A 24636-nucleotide genomic window follows, 5' to 3' on the forward strand; every position below is an offset into this window, starting at 1 on the left:
TTTGTTAAACAGTCATTCCTAAGGCTTGCTCAAGCACAACATTTCTGCAGAGGAGGAGAACCATCAGAACCCCTGCAGGGGACATCCACACCCTGGGCAGGCACAGAACCAACCACCTGTGAGAAAGCCTGACATTCCTGCCAGGAAGCATGGGGGATCAGTTGACACCCCACCCCCTAGACACAAGAGCCTGGCCAGCCTCCAACCAGCTCATCAGTGAGCCCCCTTGCATGCCCCAGTTAGGCAGCAACATCTCCCTGAGCCTCAGAGACCTGAGAGTACCTGCTTCCAGGCTGTGCTGGCTGTTCCTCCCATCAAGTCTGCTGGCTGTAGCCCCCTGCTGCTGGTAACCACCCTGCAGAGCCAGAGACTTTGGCAAGAGCCCCACTACCTGCTGAAGGCCAACATCCTGCTCTCAGATTTGGCCCACCTTGTCCTCCACGTGCTCATCTTCTCCAGCAACCTGGGCAGCTGGGCCCTGGGCCGCATTGCTTGTGGTGTTCTCACAGATGCCATCTTCACTTCCTATACCAGCACCATCCTGTCCTTCATGGCCACCATGTTGCACACCTACCTAGCAGTTGCTTATCCTCTGCACCATTTCTCCTTCATGTCCTATGAAGCTGCCCAGAAAGCGGTGGCCCTCATCTGGGTGGTAGCCTGCTTCTTCCCCACATCTCATTTGGCTTAGCAAGTGGCAGGATGCCAGGTTAGAGCAAGGGGCCTCATGCATCCGGCAGCTGAGCCTGGGCACTGAGCCAGGCCATGGTCCCTGGTCATTGTCACCCACACCTTCATTTTATGCATTCTCTTTCTTTATTTTTTTTAAGATTTTATTTATTTATTTGACAGAGAGACAGCCAGTGAGAGAGGGAACACAAGCAGGGGGAGTGGAGGGAAGAAGCAGGCTCCCAACGGAGAAGCCTGATGCGGGGCTCGATCCCAGAATGCTGGGATCACGCCCTGAGACGCTCAACGACTGCATTACCCAGGCGCCCCTATGCATTCTCTTTCTATGCACAGCTCTCATCACCTACTGCTTCTGGAGGGTCTATGCAGAGACCAGGACTACAGGCATCTCAGTACAGGGCTGTTCCTGGGCCAGGGGTACCCTGCTTATCCACACAGTGCTAATCTGCTGTATGTTAGCTCGGTTGTGGTGTTTTCCCTGGACATCATGCTAACCACGCACTACCTCACTGATGCCAGAACTCATGTGTGGCTCATGGCAGCCAACAGCAAGGTGCTCATGACGCTTCCTCATGCCACCTGTAGCTGCTGGGGATGGTCCAGGACCTCTTCTCATCCAGGAGGCCCAGTGACATCGTCTCTATTTCTTAGAGCTACAGACTTCACAGTCTAGCAGACTGAGGTTAGAAATTATATGTTGGCTGCATCAACATCCAATTATCTCCAACTTCAGAGAACTACAAATATACTTGTGCAACCGGATCTTTAAGGTGACCTCAACTGATGGTTTTCAACATTTCAAAAGTTTTTAAGTAGAGAAAGCTCACTTCTCAGTGAAGTGAATATTTTCTGCTTGAAAATGGAAGAAAAGAAAAGTGATTCAGCAGAGCTCTGATCTAAGTGGGGGTGAGGCCCTGATTTGTGCCTTTCCGATGGCTTCCACCATATCCTCCACCACCACTGGCAAACCACAGTTGCTGACGAACACACAGAAGCCAAAACACTACTAAAAGCTTGAATCTGGAAAGTAAGCAAGCATCTGCTGAATCTAGGACCATGAGCCTCGATTTTGGCAGCTCCTCAGTATGTGGGAGAAAGGAGAACAACCTAGGACCCATCTGTAGTGGGAGGTGTTATGAAGACATCTATAAAGCTGGAACCCCCTTGGAGCACCTGGGTCCATTGGGTGTCTTGCCTTTGGCTCAGGCCATGGTCCCAGGGTCCTGGGATGGAGTCCCCACACCAGGCTCCCTGATCAGCAGGGAATCTGCTTCTTCCTCTCCTCCCTGCTTATGCTCTCTGTCGCTATCTATGTCTCTCTCTCTCTAATAAATGAATAAAAATTTCAAATAAATAAATGAAATAAAATAAAGCTGGAACCCCAAAAGATTACCATCTTAGAACAAGGACAAATGACAACTAACAGAATAGCAAGGGGACTTTCCTGTCTTGATACTGGTGCTGTGCAGAAGAGGAAGGAAATTCCTCAACAACTCTTAGGTAGAAGCCACCCTTCAAACAGGATTAGAAATAGTTTTTAAAGTATTTTTGTGGCTAATAGACCTCATTCTGTGGTTGGTGTGGCTCTTCTGGAGGATTAGAGCTTCAGCTCAAGCTTCCAAGAATTTCCATGGTAAAAAAACTCAAAGAAAGTGAGTTGCAAATAGTCAAAATTCACAAAACCACACAAAAGAATAAGGCACTACGAATGAGAGTGAGAAGAAACAAGAGGGCAGTAGTATACTCCATCCAGCTCCTTAAACTGTCAGACACTTGACTAATACAAAAATGTTCAGTATGTTTTAAGACATGAAAAATGACATGGAAATATGAATGAGGAGCAACACATTTTTAAAATAACCAAGCAGATTAGGAAAAGAATTAAATAAAACTTCTAGAAATAAAAAATTTATACTAATTAGACTAGCAAAAATTCATATTTCATATGAATTAAAAAGTATATTAGGGGGGTGCCTGGGTGTCTCAGTTGGTTCAGCGTCTGCCTTCGGCTAAGGTCATGATCCCAGGGTCCTGGGATTGAGCCCCACGTTGGGCTCCCTGCTTAATGGAAGCCTGTTTCTCCCTCTCCTCCCCGCTCGTTCTCTCTCTCTCTCTCTCTCTCTCTCTCTCGCTATCTCTGTCACTATCTGTCTCTCTCTGTCTCAAATAAATAAAATCTTTTTAAAAAAGTATATTAGACACAACTGAAGAGGGATTTTGTAAACTAGAAGATAGGTTTAAATAAATTATCTAAAATTCAGCCTAGAAAGACAAAGAGGCAAAAATTTTAAAAGAGAGATTAAGAGATACTGAGTTTAGAATAGAAAAGACTGACATCTAATTTGAGACTACAACAGAGACAATGTGGGAAGGGAAATACTTAAAGAGATAACAGCTGACAATTTTTCAGATTTATTGAAAGATATCAAACCTCGGATTCAAGAACTCTAACTGGTTACAAATAAGATGAATGACAAATAGTCCACCTCCAGTGAATGTGAAATCGCAGGAAACTGAATACAAAGACAAGATATTTAAAACAGCCAAAGAGACAGAAGAATAACAATATAACTGAGAGCTGACTTCTCAGGGAAAAAAAAAGCACAAGTCAGAGTGATGAGGGAACAGAAGGCAAGCTGAGGACAAAGCAGAAACTGACACCCTGCAAACCCCCCCCCTCCATGGGACGTACGTGACATTCCTCAGGCACCCCTGGCTGCCCTAAAGCTAAGGAAAGGAAAAACAAATGGTTAACTGACAGAGATCACAATCCTGCAAGACCTGAGTCTCCCTCGGTTTACACATGTCCTAGTGATTTACAAGGAAGAAGCTTTCTTATCAATAGCCTAACTTCCAGATTCAGTTTCCTGGAGCCCTAATGTTACCACCCCCTCCATAAAATTGAGGGAGGCTGAGGCAGAAGGAAATGCAAATAAAATGGAATTTCTTTTAAACCTGCAGCCCATTGATAAGGACACATGATAGGAAAGTAACTTTCTCCTGGGAAGCTCCCAACTATCTTACTATTAACACATTCTACAGGGGTCAACAACCTTAACCTAACAATAGCAAAGCCTCCAGTGTCCTGCGAGTCTTCTTTAACATATGAAAGTATTCTCAACCTCTCTTTTTTCCTTACCTCCCCCAATGCCTTGGTATAGAATCAGCCACCCCTCACAACCCGGGGCAGCAGTTCTTTCTGCCCACAGGTCCTGTCCCGGTGCTTTAATAAACCACCAATTTTGCACCAAAGGCGTCTCAAGAGTTCTTTCTTGGTTGTCGGCTCTGGACTCCACCCCACTGAACCTCACCTATATTCCACAACCTCATCAAGATGTACCTGAAATAATATTGTTAATGTGATGAGAGAAAATAACTGTTGACCTGGAATTCTACCTAGGGGAAAACAACCTTTTCAGAAAGCAAAATAAAAACCATTATAGAACACAAAGCCCAAAAGACAATATTCCTAACAATACACATTAAAGAAATTTTAAAGACTATATTTCTGGCAGGAGGATAATTATTCCAGATGGAAGATTCAAAGTGCATGAAAAAAAAATGGTGAGAAATATTGAAAACTATGTAAGGGGCAGAGTTAATATGGCAGAATAGTAGGGGACCCTGAACTTGCTTCAAATACAGCTAGATTAACATTCAACTATTTTGAACAAGTAGGAAGAGGATCTGAGGATTAAGGAAACAATCTGCAAAGTTGGAGGGAGAAAAAGTGGCTCATGTGAGTGATGAGGGAACAGAAGGCTGGCTGCAGACACAGCATAAGCCTAAACCTTGCAACCTCTCCCCACCCCCGCTCCTGGGTGGGATAAGTAATGTTCCTCTGGGAAGTTCCCAACTATCTTCATGTTAATGCTTGGGGGGGGGCGGTAAACAACCTTAACTTGACAATGGCAAGGCCTCGGGTATCCTGCAAGACTTCTTTAACATATGAAAGTACTCTCTTGAAACCTCCCTTTTTCCTTACCTCCTCCAACCCCATACTATATAATCAGCCCCCCTCACAACCCAGGGCAGCAGCTCTTTCTGCCCACAGGTCCTGTCCCCGTGCTTTAATAAACCACCATTTTGCACCGAAGACGTCTCAAGAATTCTTTCTTGGTCCTTGGCTCCAGACTCCACCCCACTGAACCTCACCGATATTCCACAACCTCATCATGAGGTTCCAATCCACGGGCTGGGGGGGAGGAAAGCTGTGGGGCCACGAAGGGGATGGACTTTTCATGGAGAAATGTCAGGGAGAGGGAGTGGGAGAGAGCCCAGCAGTTAGGGACAGCACAATTAGCCACATTAAGGAGATCCCCTGGGTTTCATAGCGAGAAAGAGCTCCCCTCCCCGGAGGGCATTTAGAAGAGTGTATTTAGCCTCACCAAGGACAAAAGGCCCCTGGGAGCCCTTGAGCGGTGTGTAACAGCAGGGTCAGAGGTGCCTTTGCTGAGGACAGGAAATCTGAATAACTTCTCACTGTGAGCCACAGTAGGCTTAAACCTCTGTGTGCATTGTTGGCTAATTGAATATAACATTAAAAATTTTTTTTAAAAAAGAGAAAATTAAAAAAAAAAAAACTCTGTGTGCAGAATGAGCAGCTGCATTTCTGTGGCAGAACTGAGCAGAAAACAGAGACAAGAGCATATTGCAGATAACCTGGCTGCAGCTTTTTGCTGTCTGCTGCAGTAGATTCAAGCCTCTGCAATGGCTTTTTGGGGGCAGAATGGACTAGGGGACTGAGTCGAGTGCAGACTGCCAATAACCTGGTTCCAGCCTTTTACTGAGCATTACAATAAATTCCAACCTCTGAGTGTGCACCGCGTGATTGATCTTCAGGTATGGGATGGTGCTGGGCATGCCCCGAGCCTCTCTTCTGGGGGATGGAAGTGGGTCCACACCTTGCCAGGCCTGTTAAAACTTGGGAGTTTTGAATCCCAGCCACTAGCCAGAGATAAAATACAGGAGATCTGTGGCTCTGAGCTTACCAATGGGCTGGGCACACACAAATTAAGGGCAGGGAACTGATGAAAGCCCAGGACATTAGAGATTGTTTGCCTTTCTTAGAAGCCCTTTGGAACAGCCAGTGGCTGGGAGGTCCACTCCCCAGGGACAAGAGCGAGGGGTGATACTGATGAGGTTTTGGGCACAGGGTACTAGAGGCCTTGCCATTGTCAAGTTAAGGTTGTTTACCCCCCCAGTAAGGCACTAACATGAAGATAGTTGGAAACTTCCTGGATTCCTGGAAGTAACTGTCTATGGTCTGCAAGTTATAAGACATTTAGTTGTATTTACATTCCCTTCAGGAAGCTAGGTTATTGATAGAAATGCTTTGTTCTTATAAACTAAGACATTTGCAAACTGGGGGAGACTCAAGTCTTGCAGGATTGTGGTGTCTATAGGTTAACTATTTCTTTGTCCTTTAGGGCAGCCAGGAGTGCCTGAGGAATGTTGCATACATCCCATGGCGAGGGGGGGTGCTGGTTGCAGGGTGTCAGTTTCTGCTTTGTCCTCAGCTTGCCTCTGTTCCCTCATCAACAGGGATTTAAGCAATATGGATATAAGTAAAGTATCTGAACTAGAATTAAAAAAAAACAATTATAAAGATACTATCTGGGCTCGAAAAAAAGCATAGAAGACACTAGAGAATCCCTTACTGTAGAAATAAAAAGACTAACATCTAACCAGTCCAAACATAAAGATGCTATTACTGAGATGCAGTAACAAATAGAGCCTTTAGCAGAGAAGAAAAATGAGGCAGGAGAGAGGGCAGTGATATAGAAGACAAAATGATGGAAAATAAGGAAGCTGGAAAAAAGAGAGAAAGACAACTACTGGATTGTGAAGGGAGACTTCAAGAGCTCAGCAATTTCATAAATTGAAATAATACCTGGATGATAGGGGTCCTAGAAGATAAAGAGCAGGAGAGAGGGACAGAAGGTTTATTTGAACAAATTATAGTGAGAACTTTCCTAATCTGGGGAAGGAAAACAGGCATTCAAGTCCAGGAGGCACAGAAACCTCCCCCTAAAAATCAATAGAAATAGGTCAACACCCTGACATATAATACTGAAACTGGCAAATTTCAAAGATAAAGAGAAAATCCTGAAAGCATCTGGGGTCAACAGGTCCTTAAGCTACAAGAGTAGAAATGTAAGGCTGGCAGTAGACCTGTCCATGGAGACCTGGCAGTCCAGAAAGGACAGGTATCATATATTCAATGTGCTAAATGTGAAAAATATACAAGCAAGAATACTTTATCCAGCAAGGCTGTCATTCAGAACAGAAGGAGATATAAAGACATTCTAGGACAAACAAAAACTAAAGGAAATTGTGAATACTAAAAGAGCCCTGCAAGAAAGGATCCCCTTTAGGGGATCCATTGGATGAAGAGAAAGCCCCAAAGTAAAAAAGACCAGAAAGGAGCAGAGAAATCTACAGAAACCGGGATTTTACAGATAATACAATGGCACTAAGTTCATATCTTTCAATACTTATTCTGAATGGGAATGGAATAAATCCTCCAATCAAAAGACATGGGGTATCAGATTGAATAAAAAAAACAAGACCCATCAATATGCTGTCTACATACTCATTTTATACCCAAAGACACCTCCAGATTGAAAGAGAGGGGGTGGATAATCCTTTATCATGCTAATGGACATCAAAAGAAAGCCATCCTTATATCAGTAGCCATCCTTGTATCAAACTAGATTTTAAACCAAAGACTGTAATAAGAGATGAAGAAGGACACTATATCATAATAAAAGTGTCTATCCAACAAGAAGATCCAACAATTATAAATACTCATGCCCCTAACTTGGGAACAGCCAATTATATAAACTGATTAATAACAACATTAAAGAAACACATTGATAAAAATATGATACTAGGGGACATTACCACTCCACTCACAGCAATGGATAGATCATGTAAGCAGAAGTCCAACAAGGAAACAAGGGCTTTGGATGACACACTGGACCAGATGGACTTCACAGATAAAATCAGACAATTTAATCCTAAATTAACAGAATAGACATTCTTCTTGAGTGCACATGGAACATTCTCCAGAATAGATCACATACTGGGTGACAAATCTGGTCTCAACCAGTACAAAAGACTGAGATTATACCATGCATATTTTCAGACCACAATGCTTTAAAACTTGAACTGAACCACAAGAGAAAATTTTGAGGGAACACAAATACATGGAGGTTAAAGACCACCCTACAAAATTATGAATGGGTCAACAGAAAATTAAAGAAGAGTTTTAAAAATATGTGGAAACATATGAAAATGAAAACATGACAGTTCAGAACCTTTGGGATGCAGCAAAGGTGGCCCTAAGAGGGAAGTCTATAGCAATACCTGCCTTTCTCAAGAACAAGAAAAGTTCTCAAATACACAACCTAACCTTACACCTAAAGGAGCTCTGGAAAAAGAACAGCAAATAAAGTCTAAATCTATCAAGAGAAGAGAAATAATAAAGATTAGAGCAGAAATCAATGATATAGAAATTTTAAAAAACAGTAGAACACTAGATCAACGTAGCTAGGAGCTGGTTCTAGAAAAATTAGTGAGATTGACAAACCCCTGGCCAGACTTATCAAACAGAAAAGAGGAAGTACCAAAATAAATAAAATCATAAATGAAAGAGGAGAGATCACAGTCGACAACAAGGAAATACAAAGAATTGTGAGAGAATATTATGAGCAATTAAATGTCGAGAAATAAGGCAATCGGGAAGAAATGGTTGCATTCAGAGAAAGGCATAAACTACCAAAGCTAAAGCAGGAAGAAATAGAAAACCAGAACAGACTCATAACCAGCAAACAAATTGAACCAGTAATCAAAAATCTCCCAACAAACAAGAGTGCATGGCCAGCTGGCCTCTAGCCAGAATTCTACCAAACATTTAAAGAAGAATTAATACTTATTCTTCTGAAGCTTTTGCAAAAAATAGAAATAGAAGGAAAACTTCCAAACTCATTCTATGAAGCCAGCATTACCTTGATCCCAAAACCAGATAAAGACCCCATCCAAAAGGAGAATTATAGACCAATACCCCTGATGAACATGGATGTAAAACTTCTTTCTTTTTAACAATATTTTTTATTGTATTATGTTAGTCACCATACAGTATATCCCTACTTTTTGATGTAAAGTTCCATGATTCATTACTTGCATATAACACCAGTGCACCATGCAATATGTGCCCTCCTTAGTACCCATCACCAGCCTATCCCATTCCCCCACTCCCCTCCCCTCTGAAGCCCTCAGTTTGTTTTCCAGAGTCTATAGTCTCTCGTGGTTCATTCCCCCTTCTGTTTATTGCCCCCCTTTCTTCTTCCCTTTCTTCTCCTACTGATCTTCCTACTTCTTATGTTTCATAAATGAGTGAAACCATATGATAATTGTCTTTCTCTGCTTGACTTATTTCACTTAGCATTATCTCCTCCAGTCCCGTCCATGTTGCAGCAAATGTTGAGAAATCATTCTTTTTGATGGCTGAGGAATATTCCATTGTATATACGGACCACAACTTCTTAATCCAGTCATCTGTTGAAGGGCATCTCGGCTCCTTCCACGATTTAGCTATTGTGGACAATGCTGCTATGAACGTAGGGGTGCATATGGCCCTTCTCTTCACTATGTCTGTATCTTTGGGGTAAATACCCAGTAGTGCAATTGCTGGATCATAGGGTAGAACTTCTCATCAAAATACTAGCTAATAGGATCCAACAGTCCATTAAGAGGATTATTCACCATGACCAAGTAGGATTTATTCCTAGACTACAAGAGTGATTCAACATCTGCAAAACAATCAATGTGATACACCACATTAATAAAAGAAAAGAAAATAGCTATATTACCCTCTCAATAGATGCAGAAAAAGCATCTGACAAAACACATATCCTTTCTTGGTAAAACTCTCTGTCCTGTAGGGATAGAAGGAATATACCTCAATATAAAAAACATATGCAAAGACCCACAGCAAATATCATCCTCAATGGGGAAAAACTGAGATATTTTCTCTTAAGGTCAGGAATGCGGCAGGGATGTCCACTATCACCACTGTTGTTCAGAATAGTACTGGAAGTCTTAGCCTCAGCAATCAGTCAAGAAAAAGAAATACAATGCATCCAGATTGGCAAAGAAGAAGTCAAACTTTCACTTTTCACAGATGAAATGACAGTCTATGTTGAAAACCCAAAAGACTCAACCCCAAAATTGCTAGAACTCATTCAGGAATTCAGCAAAGTGTCAGGATATAAAATCAATGCACACAAGTCAGTTGCATTTCTATACACTAACAATGAGGCAGAAGAATGAGAAATCAAGGAATCTATCCCATTTACAATTGCACCAAAAACCAGAAGACACCTAGGAATAACCCTAACCCAAGAGGCAAGGATCTGTACTCTGAAAACTATAGAACACTTATGAAAGAAGTTGAGGAAGATACAAAGAAATGGAAAAACATTCCATGTTCATGGATTGCAAGAACAAATAGTGTTAAAATGTCTACGTTACCAAAAACAAGGTACACATTCAATGCAATCCCTATGAAAATGCCATCAGCATTTTTCACAGAGTTGGAAAAAACAATCCTAAAGTTTGTATGGAACCAGAAAAGACCCTGAATAGCCGGAAGAATGTTGAAAAAGAAAACCAAAGCTGGAGGCATCACAATTCCAGACTTCAAGCTGTATTACAAGCTATAATCATCAAGACAGTATGGTCCTGGCACAAAAACAGACATATAGATCAATGGAACAGAATAGAGATCCCAGAAATGGACCCTCAACCCTATGATCTTTGACAAAGCAGGAAAGAATACCCAATGGAAAAAAGTCTCTTAAACAAATGGTGTTGTGAAAATTGGACAGCCACAGCAGGAGAATAGAACTGGTCCACTTTCTTACACCCTATACAAAAATAAACTGCAAATGGATGAAAGACCTAAATGTGAAGCAGGAATCCATCAAAATCCTAGAGGAGAACACAGGCAACTACCTCCTTGACCTTGGCCACAGCAACTTCTTGCTAGACACATCTCCAAAGGCAAGGGAAACAAAAGCAAAAATAAACTTTTGGGACTCCTTCAAGATAAAAAGCTTTTGCACAGCAGAGGAAACTATTGACAAAACTAAAAAATAGTCAACAGAATGGGAGAAGATATTTGCAAATGTCTTATCAGATAAGGGGCTAGTATCCAAAATCTATAACTTACCAAACTCAACACCCAAAGAACAACAAATCCACTCAAGAAATGGGCAGAAGGCATGAATAGACATGTCTCCAAAGAAGACATACAAATGGCTAACAGCCACATGAAAAAATGCTAAACATTACTCAGCATCGGAGAAATACAAATCAAAACCACAATGAGATACCACCTCATGCCAGTAAGAATGGCTAAAATTAACAAGACAGGAAACGACAGATATTGGTGAGGATGGAGAAAAAGCGGAACCCTCCTATGCTGTTGGTGGGAGTGAAAATGGGTACAGCCACTCTGGAAAACAATATTGAAGTTCCTCAAAAAGTTAAAAATACGACCTAGCAATTGTACCACTAGGTATTTACCCAATGGATACAAACATAGTGATTCGAAGAGGCACATATACTCCAATGTTTATAGCAGCAATGTCCACAATAGCCAGACTATGGAAAGAGCCCAGATGTCCATGGACAGATGAATGGATAAGGAAGATGTGGTGTGTATGTATGTGTGTATATATATATGTATATATTATATATGTATATATATATTATATATATACATATAACATATATATATAATATATATTACTCAGCCACCAAAAAGAAGGAACTCTTGCCATTTGCAATGACTTGGATGGAACTGGAGGGTATTATGCTAAGTGAAATAAGTCAGTCAGAGAAAGACAAATACCATAAGATTTCACTTATTGTAGAATTTAAAAAATAAAACAGATGAATATAGGGGAAAGGAAGGAAAAATAATATAAGACAAAATTCGAGAGGGAGACAAACCATAAGAGACTCTTAATTGTAGGGAACAAACTGAGGGTTGCTGGAGGGGAGGTGGGTGCAGGGATGGGGTAACTGGGTGATAGGCATTAAGGAGGGCATTTGATGTAATGAGCAGTGGATGTTATATGCAACTGATGAATCACTAAACTCTATCTTTGAAACTAATAATACATTATATGTTAATTAAATTGATTTTAAATAAAAACAAAAACAAAAAAAGGCTCCCAACAAACAAAAGCCCAAGACCAGGTGGTTTCACTGGTGAGTTCTACCAAACACCTAAAGAAGAATCAAGGCCAAATCTTTTCAAACTCTTCCATAAAATTAGAAAGAGAGAACACTTTCAAATAAGCATAATACAAAACAAATAAATATTATACACCACATTAATAGAATGAAAATTAAAAATCATAAGGTCACCTCAATAGATGCAGAAAAAGCATCTGACAAAATTCAACATCCTTTCATGATCAGAATGATGAATAAATGGTTATAGAGGAGTATCCCACAATATAACAAAAGCCATGTATGACAAGCACACAGCTAACAACATACTCAACAGTGAAAGGTTACTCTTACTCCTACTCTCTCCACTCCTAATTCAACATAGAACTGGAAATTTGAGGCAGAGCAATTAGGAGAGAAAAAGAAATAAAAGGAAACCAAACTGTAAAGGAAGAAGTAAAAGTGTCTTTGTTTCCAGATGATTTGATGTACATAGAAAATGCTGACTCCACCAAAACACTGTTGGAACTAATAAACAAATTTAGTAAAGTTGAAAATACAAAATCAACACAAAAATCAGTTGCACTTCTCTACACTAACAACAATCTGAAAAAAATTAAATAAAACAATTATATTTGTAATATTATCAAAAATAATACAATTATTAACAATAAATTTAACCAAGGAAGTGAAAGATCTGTACATTGAAAACTACAAGACACTGATGAAAAAAATTGAGGATGGAAATAAATGGTAAAATATCCCATGTTTGTGGAGGAAGAACTAATACTGTTCAAATGTCCATACTACTCAAAGTCATTTATAGATTTAATGCAATCTCTATCAAAACTGAAATGGTATTTTTCAGCAGAAACAGAAATAATAATCCTAAAACTCCAAAGGACCACAAAAGACTCCAAAAAGCCAAAATCCTGAGAAAGAAGAACACAGCCAAAAGCATCACACCTCCTGATTTCAAATTTTATTCCAAGCCTATAATAATCAAAATAGCATGGTACTGGTATAAAAACAGACACATAGATGAATGTCACAGAACTAAGAGGCCAGAAATAATCCCATCCATATTCAGTCAGCTAGTATTTGACAAGGGGGCTAAGAATACTCAGTGGAGGAATGAATAGTCTCTTCAATAAATGTTGTTAAGAGAACTGTATATTCACATACAGAAAATAAGATACTGGCTCTCTATCTCAGATGACTCATAAAAATTAACTCAAAATGGATTAAAGACCTGGGGTCACCTGAGTGGCTTAATCAGTTGAGTGTTGAACTCCTGATCTCAGCTCAGGTCTTAATCTCCAGGTTGTGAGTTCAAGCCCCAGGTTGGGCTCCATACTGGGTGTGGAGCCTAGTTTTTTTTTTTGAAGACCTGAAATTATAAAACTCATAGAAAACAGAGGGTAAAAATCTCCTTGACATTGGTCTTGGCAATGATTTGTAAAATATGACACTAAAAGCACAAGCAGCAATAGCAACAATAACAAAGTGCAACTACATCAAACTAAAAATCTTCTGCAATGCCCAGCAAAATTAATAATCAACAAAATGTAAGACCACCTATGGAATGAGAAAAAATATTCAGTAACCCTCTATGTGATAAGGGGCTAATAATATCCAAAGTATATAAAGAATTCATACAACCCAATAACAAAAGAAAAAAGAAAAAACCAATTGATTAAAAAATGGGCAGAGGAATTGAACAGATATTTTTCCAAAGAAGACATCCAAATGGCCAAAAATGTGAAAACATGTTCATCATTAATTATCAGGAAAATGCATATCAAAACCACAAGACGGGGCGCCTGGGTGGCTCAGTCATTAAGCATCTGCCTTTGGCTCAGGGCATGATCCCAGGATCCTGGGATCAAGCCCCACATCGGGCTCCTGCTCTGCTGGGGGCCTGCTTCTTCCTCTTCCACTCCCCCTGCTTGTGTTCCCTCTCTCGCTGGCTATCTCTCTCTCTGTCAAATAAAAAAAATCTTTAAAAAAAAACCCCACAAGATATAACCTCATACTTGTTAGAATTGCTATTATCAAAAGTACAATACACAGCAAGAGGAGAGAGGAGAGGCTGTGGAGAAAATTCAACCATTGTATATTGTTGTGGGAACGTAAATTATTGCATCCACTATGTAAAACAGTATGGAAGTTCCTCAAAAAATTAAAAATAGAATTTCATATGATCCAGCAATTCCACCTCTGGGGTATATCCAAAGGAAATGAAACCACTATTTCAAAAAGATATCTGCACCCCCATGTTCATTTCAGCATTATTCATAATAGTCAAGACATGGAAACAAACTTAGTGTCCATCAATAGATGAATGGATAAGCAGTATGCACATCTGTGTGTGTGTATATATATATATATACACACACATACACAAACACTATGGAATATTATTCAGCCATAAAAAGGAGGAACTTCTGCCTTTTGCGACAATGTGGATGGATCTTGGGGGCTAAGTGAAGTAAGTCAGACAAAGACAAATACTGTATCATTTCACCTGTATGTATAATCTTAAAAAGCTGAATTCATAGAAGTAGAGAGTGGAAGGGTGATTGGCAGGAGATGGGAGGGTGAGGTAAATGGGGAGATATTGGTCAAAGGATACAAACTTCCAGCTATAAGATGACTAACTTTGGGGATCTAATGCACAGTATAGTGACAATAACTGCAAATGGTGTTATACACTTGAAAGTGGCTCAGAAAGTATTCCAGTTCATTCTTCTGCATGTGGCTCTCCCATTTTCCCAACATCATTTGTTGAAAAGACTTTTTTCCACTGGATATTCTTTCCTGCTTTGTTGAAGATTCGTTGACCATAGAGTTGAGTGTCCATTTCTGGGTTCTCTATTCTGTTCCGTTGACCTATGTGTCTATTTTTGTGCCAGTACCATACCATCTTGATGATTACAGCTTTGTAATCATTTAAGCTTTGTAATATAGCTTAAAGTCTGGCATTATGATGTCACCAGCTTTCTTACACCAAAGACAAAAATAAACTCAAAATGGATGAAAGGAATCCACCAAAATCCTAGAGGTGAACACAGGCAGCAACCTCTTTGATCTCAACACAGCAACTTCTTACTAGACAAGTCTCCAGAGGCAAGGGAAACGAAAGCAAAAATGAACTATTGGAACTTCATCAAGATAAAATATCTTCTGCACAGAGAAGGAAACAATCAACAAAACTAAAAGGCAACCTATGGAATGATGGAAGATATTTACAAATTACTTATCAGATAAAGGGTCAATATGCAAAATCTATAAAGAACTTATCAAACTCAACACTTAAAAAACAACAAATCCAGTCAAGAAATGGGCAGAAGATATTAACAGACATTTCTCCAAAGAAGACATACAAATGGCCAGACGACACATGAAAAAGTGCTCAACATCACTTGGCATCAGGGAAATACAAATCAAGACCACAATGAGATACCACCTCACACCAGTAAGAATGGCTAAAATTAACAAGTCAGGAAATGACAGATATTGGCAAGCATGGAGAAAAAGGGGAACTGTCCTATGCTGTTGGTGGGAGTGCAAGCTGGTACAGCCACTCTGGAAAACAGTATGGAGGTTCCTGAAAAAGTTAAAAATAGAGCTACCCTTTGAGCTAGCAATTGCACTACTAGATATTTATCCTAAGGATACAAACATAGTGATTTAAAGGGGCACATGCACCCCAATGTTTAGAGCAGCAACATCCACAATAGCCAAAGTAAGGAAAGGGCCCTGATGTCCATCGACTGGTGAATGGATAAAGAAATGGTATATATATATGCAATGGAATATTACTCAGCCATCAAAAAGAAGGAACTCTTGCCATTTGCAATAACGTGGATGGAACTAAAGGATATTATGCTAAGTGAAATAAGTAAGTCAGAGAAAGACAAATATCATATGATTTCACTCATATGTGAAATTTAAGAAACAAAACAGATGAACATAGGGGAAGGGAAGGAAAAATAAAATAAGATAAAGACAGAGAGGGAGATAAATTATAAAATATTCTTAACTATAGGGAACAAACTGAGGGTTGCTGGAGGGGAGGTAGGTGGGGGGATGGGGTAATTAGGTGATGGGCATTAAGGAGAGCACTTGATATAATAAGCACTGGGTGTTATATGCAACTGATGAACCACTAAATTTTACCCTTGAAACCAATACTACACTACTTGCTAACTTGAATTTAAATAAAATTTTGAAAGAAAAAAAAGAAAGTTGCTAAGAGAGTAAACCTTAAATGTTACTACTACACCCTAATATTGTGGGGGATATTTTGCCATACATACATGTATCAAATAATCACGTTGTACACCCTAAACTTCCATATGGATATGTCAATAACATCTCAATACAGTTAGGAAAAAAAAGACAATACAATTTAAAAATCTGTAAAGGACTTGAATAGACATTTCTCCAAAGAATATATGCAAATGGCTGATAATTACATGAAAAATTCCTTAATATCACTAATCACCAGGGAAATGCAAATCAAAACCATGATGAGATATCACTTCATGCTCATTAGGATGACTATTGTTAAAAACAACAAAAACACAGAAAATAACAAATAATTGGTAAGGATGTAGAGAAATTGGAGCCCTTTGGCAGTGCTGTGGGAATATAAAGTGGTGTAGAAAGAAGTACGATGTAGAAAAAAGTACAACAGTTCCTCCAAAAGTTAGACATAAAATTACCATTATGATCTAACAATTCCACTCCCTGGTACATCGAAAAGCTGAACCTTGAACAGATACTCATACACCAATGTTCATAGCAGCATTATTCACAACAGGAAAATGTGGAGACAACTCAAATGTCTATCAAGGGAAGAATGGATTAAAAAATGTGGTATATACATACAGTGTAATATTAGTCAGCCTTAAAAAGGATGAAATTTTGATACATACTACAAAATGGATGAACCTTGAAAACCTGATGAACCTTGGAAACCTTATAAACCAGACACAAAAGGACAAATATTGTATGAGTCCATCTTTACAAATTACCTAGAACAGTCAATTTCACAGAGAAAGAAAGTAGAATAGTGGTAACCAGCAGCGAGGGGGAGAGATGAATGAGGAGTTTTTACTTAATTGGCAGAGTTTCTGTTTGGGTCATAAAAATATCTTAGAAATAGAGATGATGATGCATACCTATGTGAATGGACTTAATGATACTGAATTGTACACTTAAAAGATATTGGAATAGGAAATTCAATGTTATAAATATTTTACCAGAACTTTAAAAAAGAAAAAGAAACAGGGGCGCCTGGGTGGCTCAGTCGTTAAGCGTCTGTCTTCACGCTCAAGGCGTGATCCCAGTGTTATGGGATCGAGCCCCGCATCAGGCTCCTCCACTGGAAGCCTGCTTCTTCCTCTCCAACTCCCCCTGCTTGTGTTCTCTCTCTCTGGCTGTCTCTCTCTCTCTCTGTCAAATAAATAAATAAAAACTTTAAAAAAAAAAGAAAAGAAAAAACAAACTGTCAGTTTTTTTAAAGATGGAAGTTTTAAAATATAGGTAATTTTGTGCTCACTTGGGCAGGACATATACTAAAATTGGAATGATACAGAGAAGATTAGCATTGCCCCTATGCAAGGATGACATGCAAATTCATGAAGTGTTCCATATTTTTAAAACTAATTTTTTTAAAATAAAACAAAATACAGTTACTTTTGAAAGAACAAGAAACCACCCAGTCATTGCAGTAGGCCACATCTTTCTGCAGGGGAACTAGCCTGAATACTAGGGTGCCTCTTGCCACACCCATCCTTGGAGCCATCATTCCTCCTCCCTACCCAGGCACCTATTCCAAATTATGCCTTTTGAAGTCTTTCTTCTCCAAGTTGACAGTCCTGGCCTTCTCATTCTTCCTTGGGGGCATAGGATCCCACTGCCTCACCTCCTAGTCTTCTCTGAGGATCTTCTCTGAGATCTCCGAGGATCTGAGGATCCACTGAGTTTAGGCTGTAAACCTGGATTTTTGCACCCCGACTGATGCAGTTGACAGGCTACTGCCATATTTGTGCTCACAGTCAGGTGACATCCTTTGAATTTGTCGGAAAGCAAAGGTATGGCCAGAAGGTCTGAGACCCACTGGTCAATCAAGTAACCAGGGAGCAAGGGCAGAGAATCCTAAGGGCCCACGCCAGGAAAGAAAAGGGTTAGAGCCACAGCCCAAAAATGTTGTGAGTCCTGATGAGAAAACTTAGTGTATTATAAAAATAACATAAAGCAAGTTTACAATAGAACACTATTAAAAATCATTCAGTAATATCTGAACTGGGAAATCTTGGTATGAAAGATCTTTTCAGGGGTCCTTGGAGAAGACCTGGTCCCATGTCTTTGGGGAAGAAAAAAATTTATATATTATAAATTATGCATATAGTTTGTTTTGTTTCTTAAAAATTAAGGATATTTTAAAACTCTCTGAAAGGCAGAAAATAGATGGCTTAGAATAGCTCTCAATGGCCAAAGGGTAACAAGTTGGAATGGAAAAGAGGAATTATCACTCATTGGAAGAAGTTAAGCCCGTAATTATCTTCAAAAGGGGAAGAGTTTAAGAAAAATATAAAGTCCTTGTAATGCAGAAGAGGGAAAACGATAATAGAAGAAACTAATGTTTATAACTTTAACTAGTAAGGACTATGGAGTCTGTGGGAGTCCTATTCTTGATTCAGGGTATATTTGGCAATGAAACACAGACCGCCTTTGTTTCTACCTAATAGGGGAAGAATTGACTAAAGGAACTCTGATGGCCAGAAACTGACAGGAAAGGTCAGGACTACACCACCAACACCGGGAGAGGGGACATCTGGGGTCATGCATGCTGCACCAGTCAGCAGGTAGAAAGGCTGTTTAACTGCAAGAAACACAATAAGGTGGGCTCATCCGAAGGCAGTGGAAGATCCTCTGCGGGGGAGGGGACAGCAATAGAATCCTCTTGACTCTGGGGTGAGGCAATCTCAGGGTGACTGTAAAGAAGGTTGATGGGTTATGACAAAGACAGCCCAAACCGAGGTGGGACACCCTATGTCCAGGGTCTTTTTGGACGTGGGGACAGGGAGGGAGCCAATCAGGCTCAAGAAAGTCATGGCCTTTGCCATTTGCCCTAGCCCTGACCTCTTCCTGGCCTCAGTCCAAGCCTGGACTGGGCGACCCCTGTGCCCTTCCTTATCACCTCACAGCCTGCATTCACCCCTGTTGTGTGGGATCAGCCCCCCCAACCCCCACTTCTGAGGAATCAGCAGCTTCATTAGCACCAGCTGTGTGCTCCCGCCCCTTTCCACCCCACCCCTTTCTTCACGCTCTTGGCACTGCTCCCTGAGCCATCCAGGGGTTATTTAATCCATACTTCATTCCTTTCCCCCAGCATGCCGTCCCTCTGTGCTTGGCCTAGCGGGGAGACAGATCCCACAACGTTTCTGCTCTTCCCAAGACTGCAGAACAGCAGAGCAACAGCAGACCTCACAGCCCTAAAGGAAGCGCCTTGTTTTTTCCCACAAATAATATAATCCGGTCCCAAGAAGGCACTCTGTAAAGAAGGTTCTGTAAGATTCTGCCCTGCATCCTGAGATTGGTCTGACCCGTTTTCCAAGGCCGCTCTGAATCCTGCGTTAGGAGTCGCGACTAGGCCCCGTGTGACGGAGCCCTTCCGGGACGGTTGGGGTTAAATCTGCCTGGACGCTACGAGCTGCGGAGATCAGCGCACCCAAACCTATGCGTTCTAAGGCTTTCAGACCACTGCGCAGACACGCGGTGCAGAGCCAGAGGAGACCACTGCGCGGCTGTACGTCCCCGGCAGCACCCGCAGCTGGGCCTGAGGGATGCAAAACCACAGCCTCGCGGGGAGACAAGGACAGAGACCGGGAGAAATACTAACAAAGCGAGACCAACGGAAGTCCAGGTGGCACCGAGGCTGCAGATCTCCGGGAGCAGCCCCTACCCCGGCCCAACTCATTTCACCTCGCCCCCTGCTGCGCGGGGCTGCCACAGAGGCCGAAGGACTCCCGGCCCCGCCCCCACCCCGGTGCCCTCCCGCGGCTTAACCCTTGCCTGCCCGCCTCCTGCCACAGAGGCCCGCCTCTCCAAGCCGCGGCGGGCGGGCGCGGGCCCTCCTCCTCCCCCACCCCGCGGGGGCGCGCGGCGCCAGGAGCTGACCGTGGTGCTGAGCTAGGCGCGCGGCTTGGGCTCGGGCGCGGCTCCCGGCCCCGCCAAGGCCGCGTACTGCGACACTCCCGGCCACCTGCGGTAAGTCGGCAAAGGCCGAGGATTCAGGCTTGGGGAGAAAGGGAATGATTTGGGAATTTTTGTGCGTTCTTTCGCGCGATGGGCGGGCTGAGTGGAGGAAAGAGGGTCTGCACCCTTTCCTCCTCACAGTGTCCTGCGCAGATAATGCGGAGTCTGGGGTCTGGGGGCGACGACCCTTTTAAGTCTGGGCTAAGGAAGGAGAGAGAACGCTTTTGCGCGTATGCGGAGGCGGGGGGAAAAAACAGATAAGACTGGAGACCCATTTTCTTTCATCCGGGCGGCCCAGGAACACCTAGAGACACCCGTAGAGGAGGTGGGCCAGAACCTTTGCTCCCCAAAGGGCCCTTTGTCTCTCCAACGTGGGGATTGGGTAAATTGGTGATGTTCTCACTGCAGATTCTATTTCTGCTTCATTCCCCACCCCACACCCACCCCATAACACGGAGCTTTCTCTCTCCACAATAGCCTTCACTCCAAACATCCTGAAGGTTTTGTCTTAGACAAGACACCCTCTACAGAGATAAACTATTGCCCCATACATAGCTTCCCACCCTGACCCCAGTGTCCAGGAAGTCCCTTGGCAGAGATCCTCTCTGAGGCCTCTGCTTTCTTATCACCGTTCCCCTCTTTGTATTTCAAGGCTTGTGGTTTTACTAGATGTTGGGGGCGGGGCAGGGAAAAGCATGGCAAATGCCAAAACTATTAGTCAAAAATTTTTTATCTCCAAACCACTTCTATTATATATGTGTACCTGCAAGGTTTTTGTTTGCTCTGTGATAGACTCACTTTCATGTTAAAAAAGGCAAGAAGCTCACAGAAAGGAAGGGAAAAGAAAATCCTAGGCAGTCGAGCTAAAGTTATTCATCTTGTAGAAAACCAGCCAGTAGAATTACTTCATTTTCTCAATTTGCAATAAATCCATATGCAAGTGCATACTCTGTAAGGCACTGAGGAGAAAGGTTGGCATGCATAGAAAATCTCTGTCACTACTGACTCTCTACTACGCCTTTCTCTGGCTCCTAATCTGCCTTCTGGCCTCCACTCTTGAGCCTGCTTTCCATTCTCACTTACAACTAATCTATTAAAACTGAAAACTGGCCCCTGTTACTCACCCTTGATGGCTGGCTCTCCATGGTGCATAGGATAAAAGCCAAGACCCTACCCGTGACCTCAGGCCTGGTGCGGTCTGCCCCGCCCATCTCTAGGCGTCATCCCACTGGCTTGCTGCTCTGGATACCTGGGCCTGCTTTCAGAGCTTTAAATATTCTTCATCCTTTCCTCTGCAAGGCCTTTCTGAGGGATGTTCCCTTTGCCTAGAATATGCTTCTCACATCTTTTGCCTGGTTGTGTTCAGCTGCCTTTTAGATCTTGGTTTAAATACCACATCTGTGAATCAGAGTTGATTAAATATAGACAAGGTGTGGTCCCTATTCTCATGGAATTTGGAAGTTCATTTTAGAGATGCAAGACTCAGTCCAAGGTCTTGATGTCACTGAGACCTGTCTCAGAGAATGATGTGCATAAACTGTAGAATTAAAAATGCCAGAATCAACATCCTATTTAGGAAACGTAGATATAAATATATGGCCAAAATGTCTCAAAAACATAAATACTTCATTTAAATAAGCACTAGCTCACTGTCAACCACAGTTGGAGTCCTGAATCTTAGCTTTTCAATCTCACTGGGGAGTAAAAAGCTCAAACAAGCACCCAAATGAGGAGCCAGTGATCACTGAGTTCTATAGACAAGAAGGCAGGAACCAGGGAAGGGACAGGCCTACTTTGTCCTTTGGGGAAGGATGTGGCACATGGTAGAGTATTCCCTCTCAGGTTTCATGCTGAGGTCCACTGGAGAAGTCTTTAGCCAGAGGGTTACGAAGCAGAATATGCATTTTTGCAGCTGGGAACCTGGACATATTTGGCCTCTGCCCTCAAGCAATGACAGTGCCAGCATGTGGCTGTCCAGATAAATTCCACTCTGTCCCTGAGAACTGTCATGGAAGGTGACTGCTCAGCTTTTCTCCACTTAGGCAGTGGGCCCTCTTACCCCCCAGGGAGTTCCCACCTATGTCACATATGGGCCCCACATTTCTAAAGAGTCAGGCTCTGATAAAATATTTTAATGTAGAATCTGGACTGAACATACACTGAATTTCACATAATTGCTCCAGTATTTTGCAAATCTCCAATCATTACTCTGAATGTTAGTGCGTATTGCCCTATCAATGTGCCGAAGCGTTAAATGAACTCAGGAAAGAGAGCTGGCAACAGTAGTGACACTGAGTCCAGCCATCTGTAGAAATGACTGTTATTTTGAGATGTCGTTTTCCAAGTTCAGAATATAGTGAAATTTCCAGTTCTTCATGATTTTAAATCAGGAAACTGAATTAAGAATTAAGAAATCAATTTTATTCATAGAGATCAATATCAGATAAACCATCATAGTTCTTGCAGTTGCAATTTCTGCATACAGTGAAGTAATATTTATCATGCTCGCTTGGAGTTATTCCTTAGAGTATGGTAATAAAAAGATTTTTCTAAAACATAGAAAAGAGATCTCATAATGAATGTATCTAAAATTTCTTGTCATAGAAATTATATTATCTTCAATTACAATTTCTCTAGATTGTGTGAGCTATACTTTTGATTTTAATCACCATTTTCATTGTGCTTTCCAAAATTCCTCATAAAAACATATTTATTATTTGATTTTTAAATTTCCCGTGAAGAGGAGTTTGGGCTATTGGTTCACAGAATGTCTGTTGAGGTTAAGAGCACATGATCAGAATCAAAGGAGCTTGGTTTCAAATCTCAGTTCTGTCACTTACCACACATGCAACCTGTGCCAATCTATTGAATTTTCTGGATCTTAATTTCTCCTTTGTAAAATGGAAGTTACAGTAGTATGTCTCATAAGGTTATAGGCCAAGCTCTCACTTGGTTAGGTCGATGCAACCAAGACTCAAATCTGGGTTCTCCAACGCCAGAGTCCAGATAGTAATCACTATGCTGTGTAGAGTAAAACCTATCAGACCTGGGGAAGGACTTATCTAGGCCACAAAGGACTGTGGGGGAGTGAAAATGGTATCTGCAGATATAGGCTAGGAAAGGCTTGGGCACATGCCACCTCACAGGGGGCAGAAAGGCAGCTTGAAGCACTTTCTCACTGTCCAGGATGCTGCCACCAAAAGCTGAGCTAAGTCCGGCTTCTGTGGTTTTCCCTGGCTCATCTTATCCTCCAGCCAGAAGTCTCAAGTGTCCCTCTGTAGGGAGGAAGCACCGCCCATGGGTGGGAGTAGGGTGGAGGCTGGTCAGCTTACCCCTGTGAGCCCCTGCAACAGCAGCCTTGTCACCCCGTCTCATCTTCTTTCGCTGTAATGTTATCAGCCAGACTGTGAGGCAGCCCCTCTGCTTACCTCCAGGTGAGAGCTCATGGCTAAGCATTTGAGAGCTCCAGAGCTGACCCTGGGTAGCTCCTAGCTGTCAAGCAGCTTTCTGAACGTAGCTGCAAAGCTCTGTGGGAGTGGACCTGAAAGGCAGGCAGGCTGACAGAGCCACTTGCCTTTCCACAGGCTTCATGCCTCCCTCACAGACTGTGAACTGTGGGGAGTGAATTCTGGTGCTCCCTATGAAGCTAATCATTACGGAGAATCAAAGAAACCCCAAACTCTCTCCTTTAATTTTTCCCTGGCCAAACTGACAGGATGGACCTGCAGGTTGCTCATCACCAAGCTGCTGGAACAGGCTGAGCTGTGAGCTGGGTGCCTGTGAGGATACAGGGAGGGAGAGTCCAGGGAAGTCCACAGGTGGTGCTCTTGGGCGTCACCTTCTTTTGGTCTACTCTTGTAGGTCTCCAAACTCACCCCAAAGGCAACAGGTTTAAAACTATAGAGTCTTGTTTCTCTCTCTTTCAGACCAGCTCTTAGCACAGGCCCCTTCCTTGCCTTCACTCAGTTTCTACTTCCTGTCATTTTCCCACTTCTAGGTCAGTATTTACTGTTTCCTCAGTGTTGATGACTTCTCTCTCCTTATTCAGTTGCTGGGTCCTAGCATTTCTGCCTTCGAAAGGCCCTATAACTTCACCTCTCTTTTTTGTCTTATGACTATAGCTTCCATCTGTATCTTATCTCCACACACTCAGCCCACTTTAGTTGCCTTTTGTGAATCTTCTCTGCTCAAAGCTTCTGTCCTAATTTATTCAGATGTCAGATAAATAGTCTTACTCTGCCAACTTTATTATGTCACTCTTTGTACCCACCCGCTCCCTCAGAAGACTTTTATAGCTCTTCGTTGACCTCAGAGGAAGGCCACACTCCTCAGCTATGCAAAAATGGTCAAGATAACAGTCTTACTGGCTTCCCTCTCCCACCCCCAGGACAGACATCAGTAATCAATCCCAACACTCTTTCTTATTGG

At 42.0% G+C, this 24636-nt stretch overlaps 1 protein-coding gene and 1 non-coding gene across 2 annotated transcripts; both read left to right on the plus strand.

Moving 5' to 3' along the window:
- The first annotated feature begins 149 nt into the window (after nucleotides 1-149).
- GPR148 (G protein-coupled receptor 148) lies at nucleotides 150-20146 on the plus strand. The gene is given in 7 exon segments (XM_045796719.2): nucleotides 150-327; nucleotides 330-675; nucleotides 677-768; nucleotides 771-798; nucleotides 998-1134; nucleotides 1137-1271; nucleotides 19710-20146. Coding segments are annotated over 7 exon segments (1353 nt in total).
- On the plus strand, nucleotides 17499-17605 carry LOC123792034 (U6 spliceosomal RNA). The gene has a single exon (XR_006779619.1). It is a non-coding gene; the product is annotated as a U6 spliceosomal RNA (small nuclear RNA).
- Nucleotides 20147-24636: the final 4490 nt, after the last annotated feature.

Source organism: Ursus americanus, chromosome 10 (genome assembly GCF_024610735.1).
Source record: "Ursus americanus isolate L20-20 chromosome 10, mUrsAme1.1.p, whole genome shotgun sequence".
Classification (NCBI taxonomy): Eukaryota; Metazoa; Chordata; class Mammalia; order Carnivora; family Ursidae; genus Ursus; species Ursus americanus.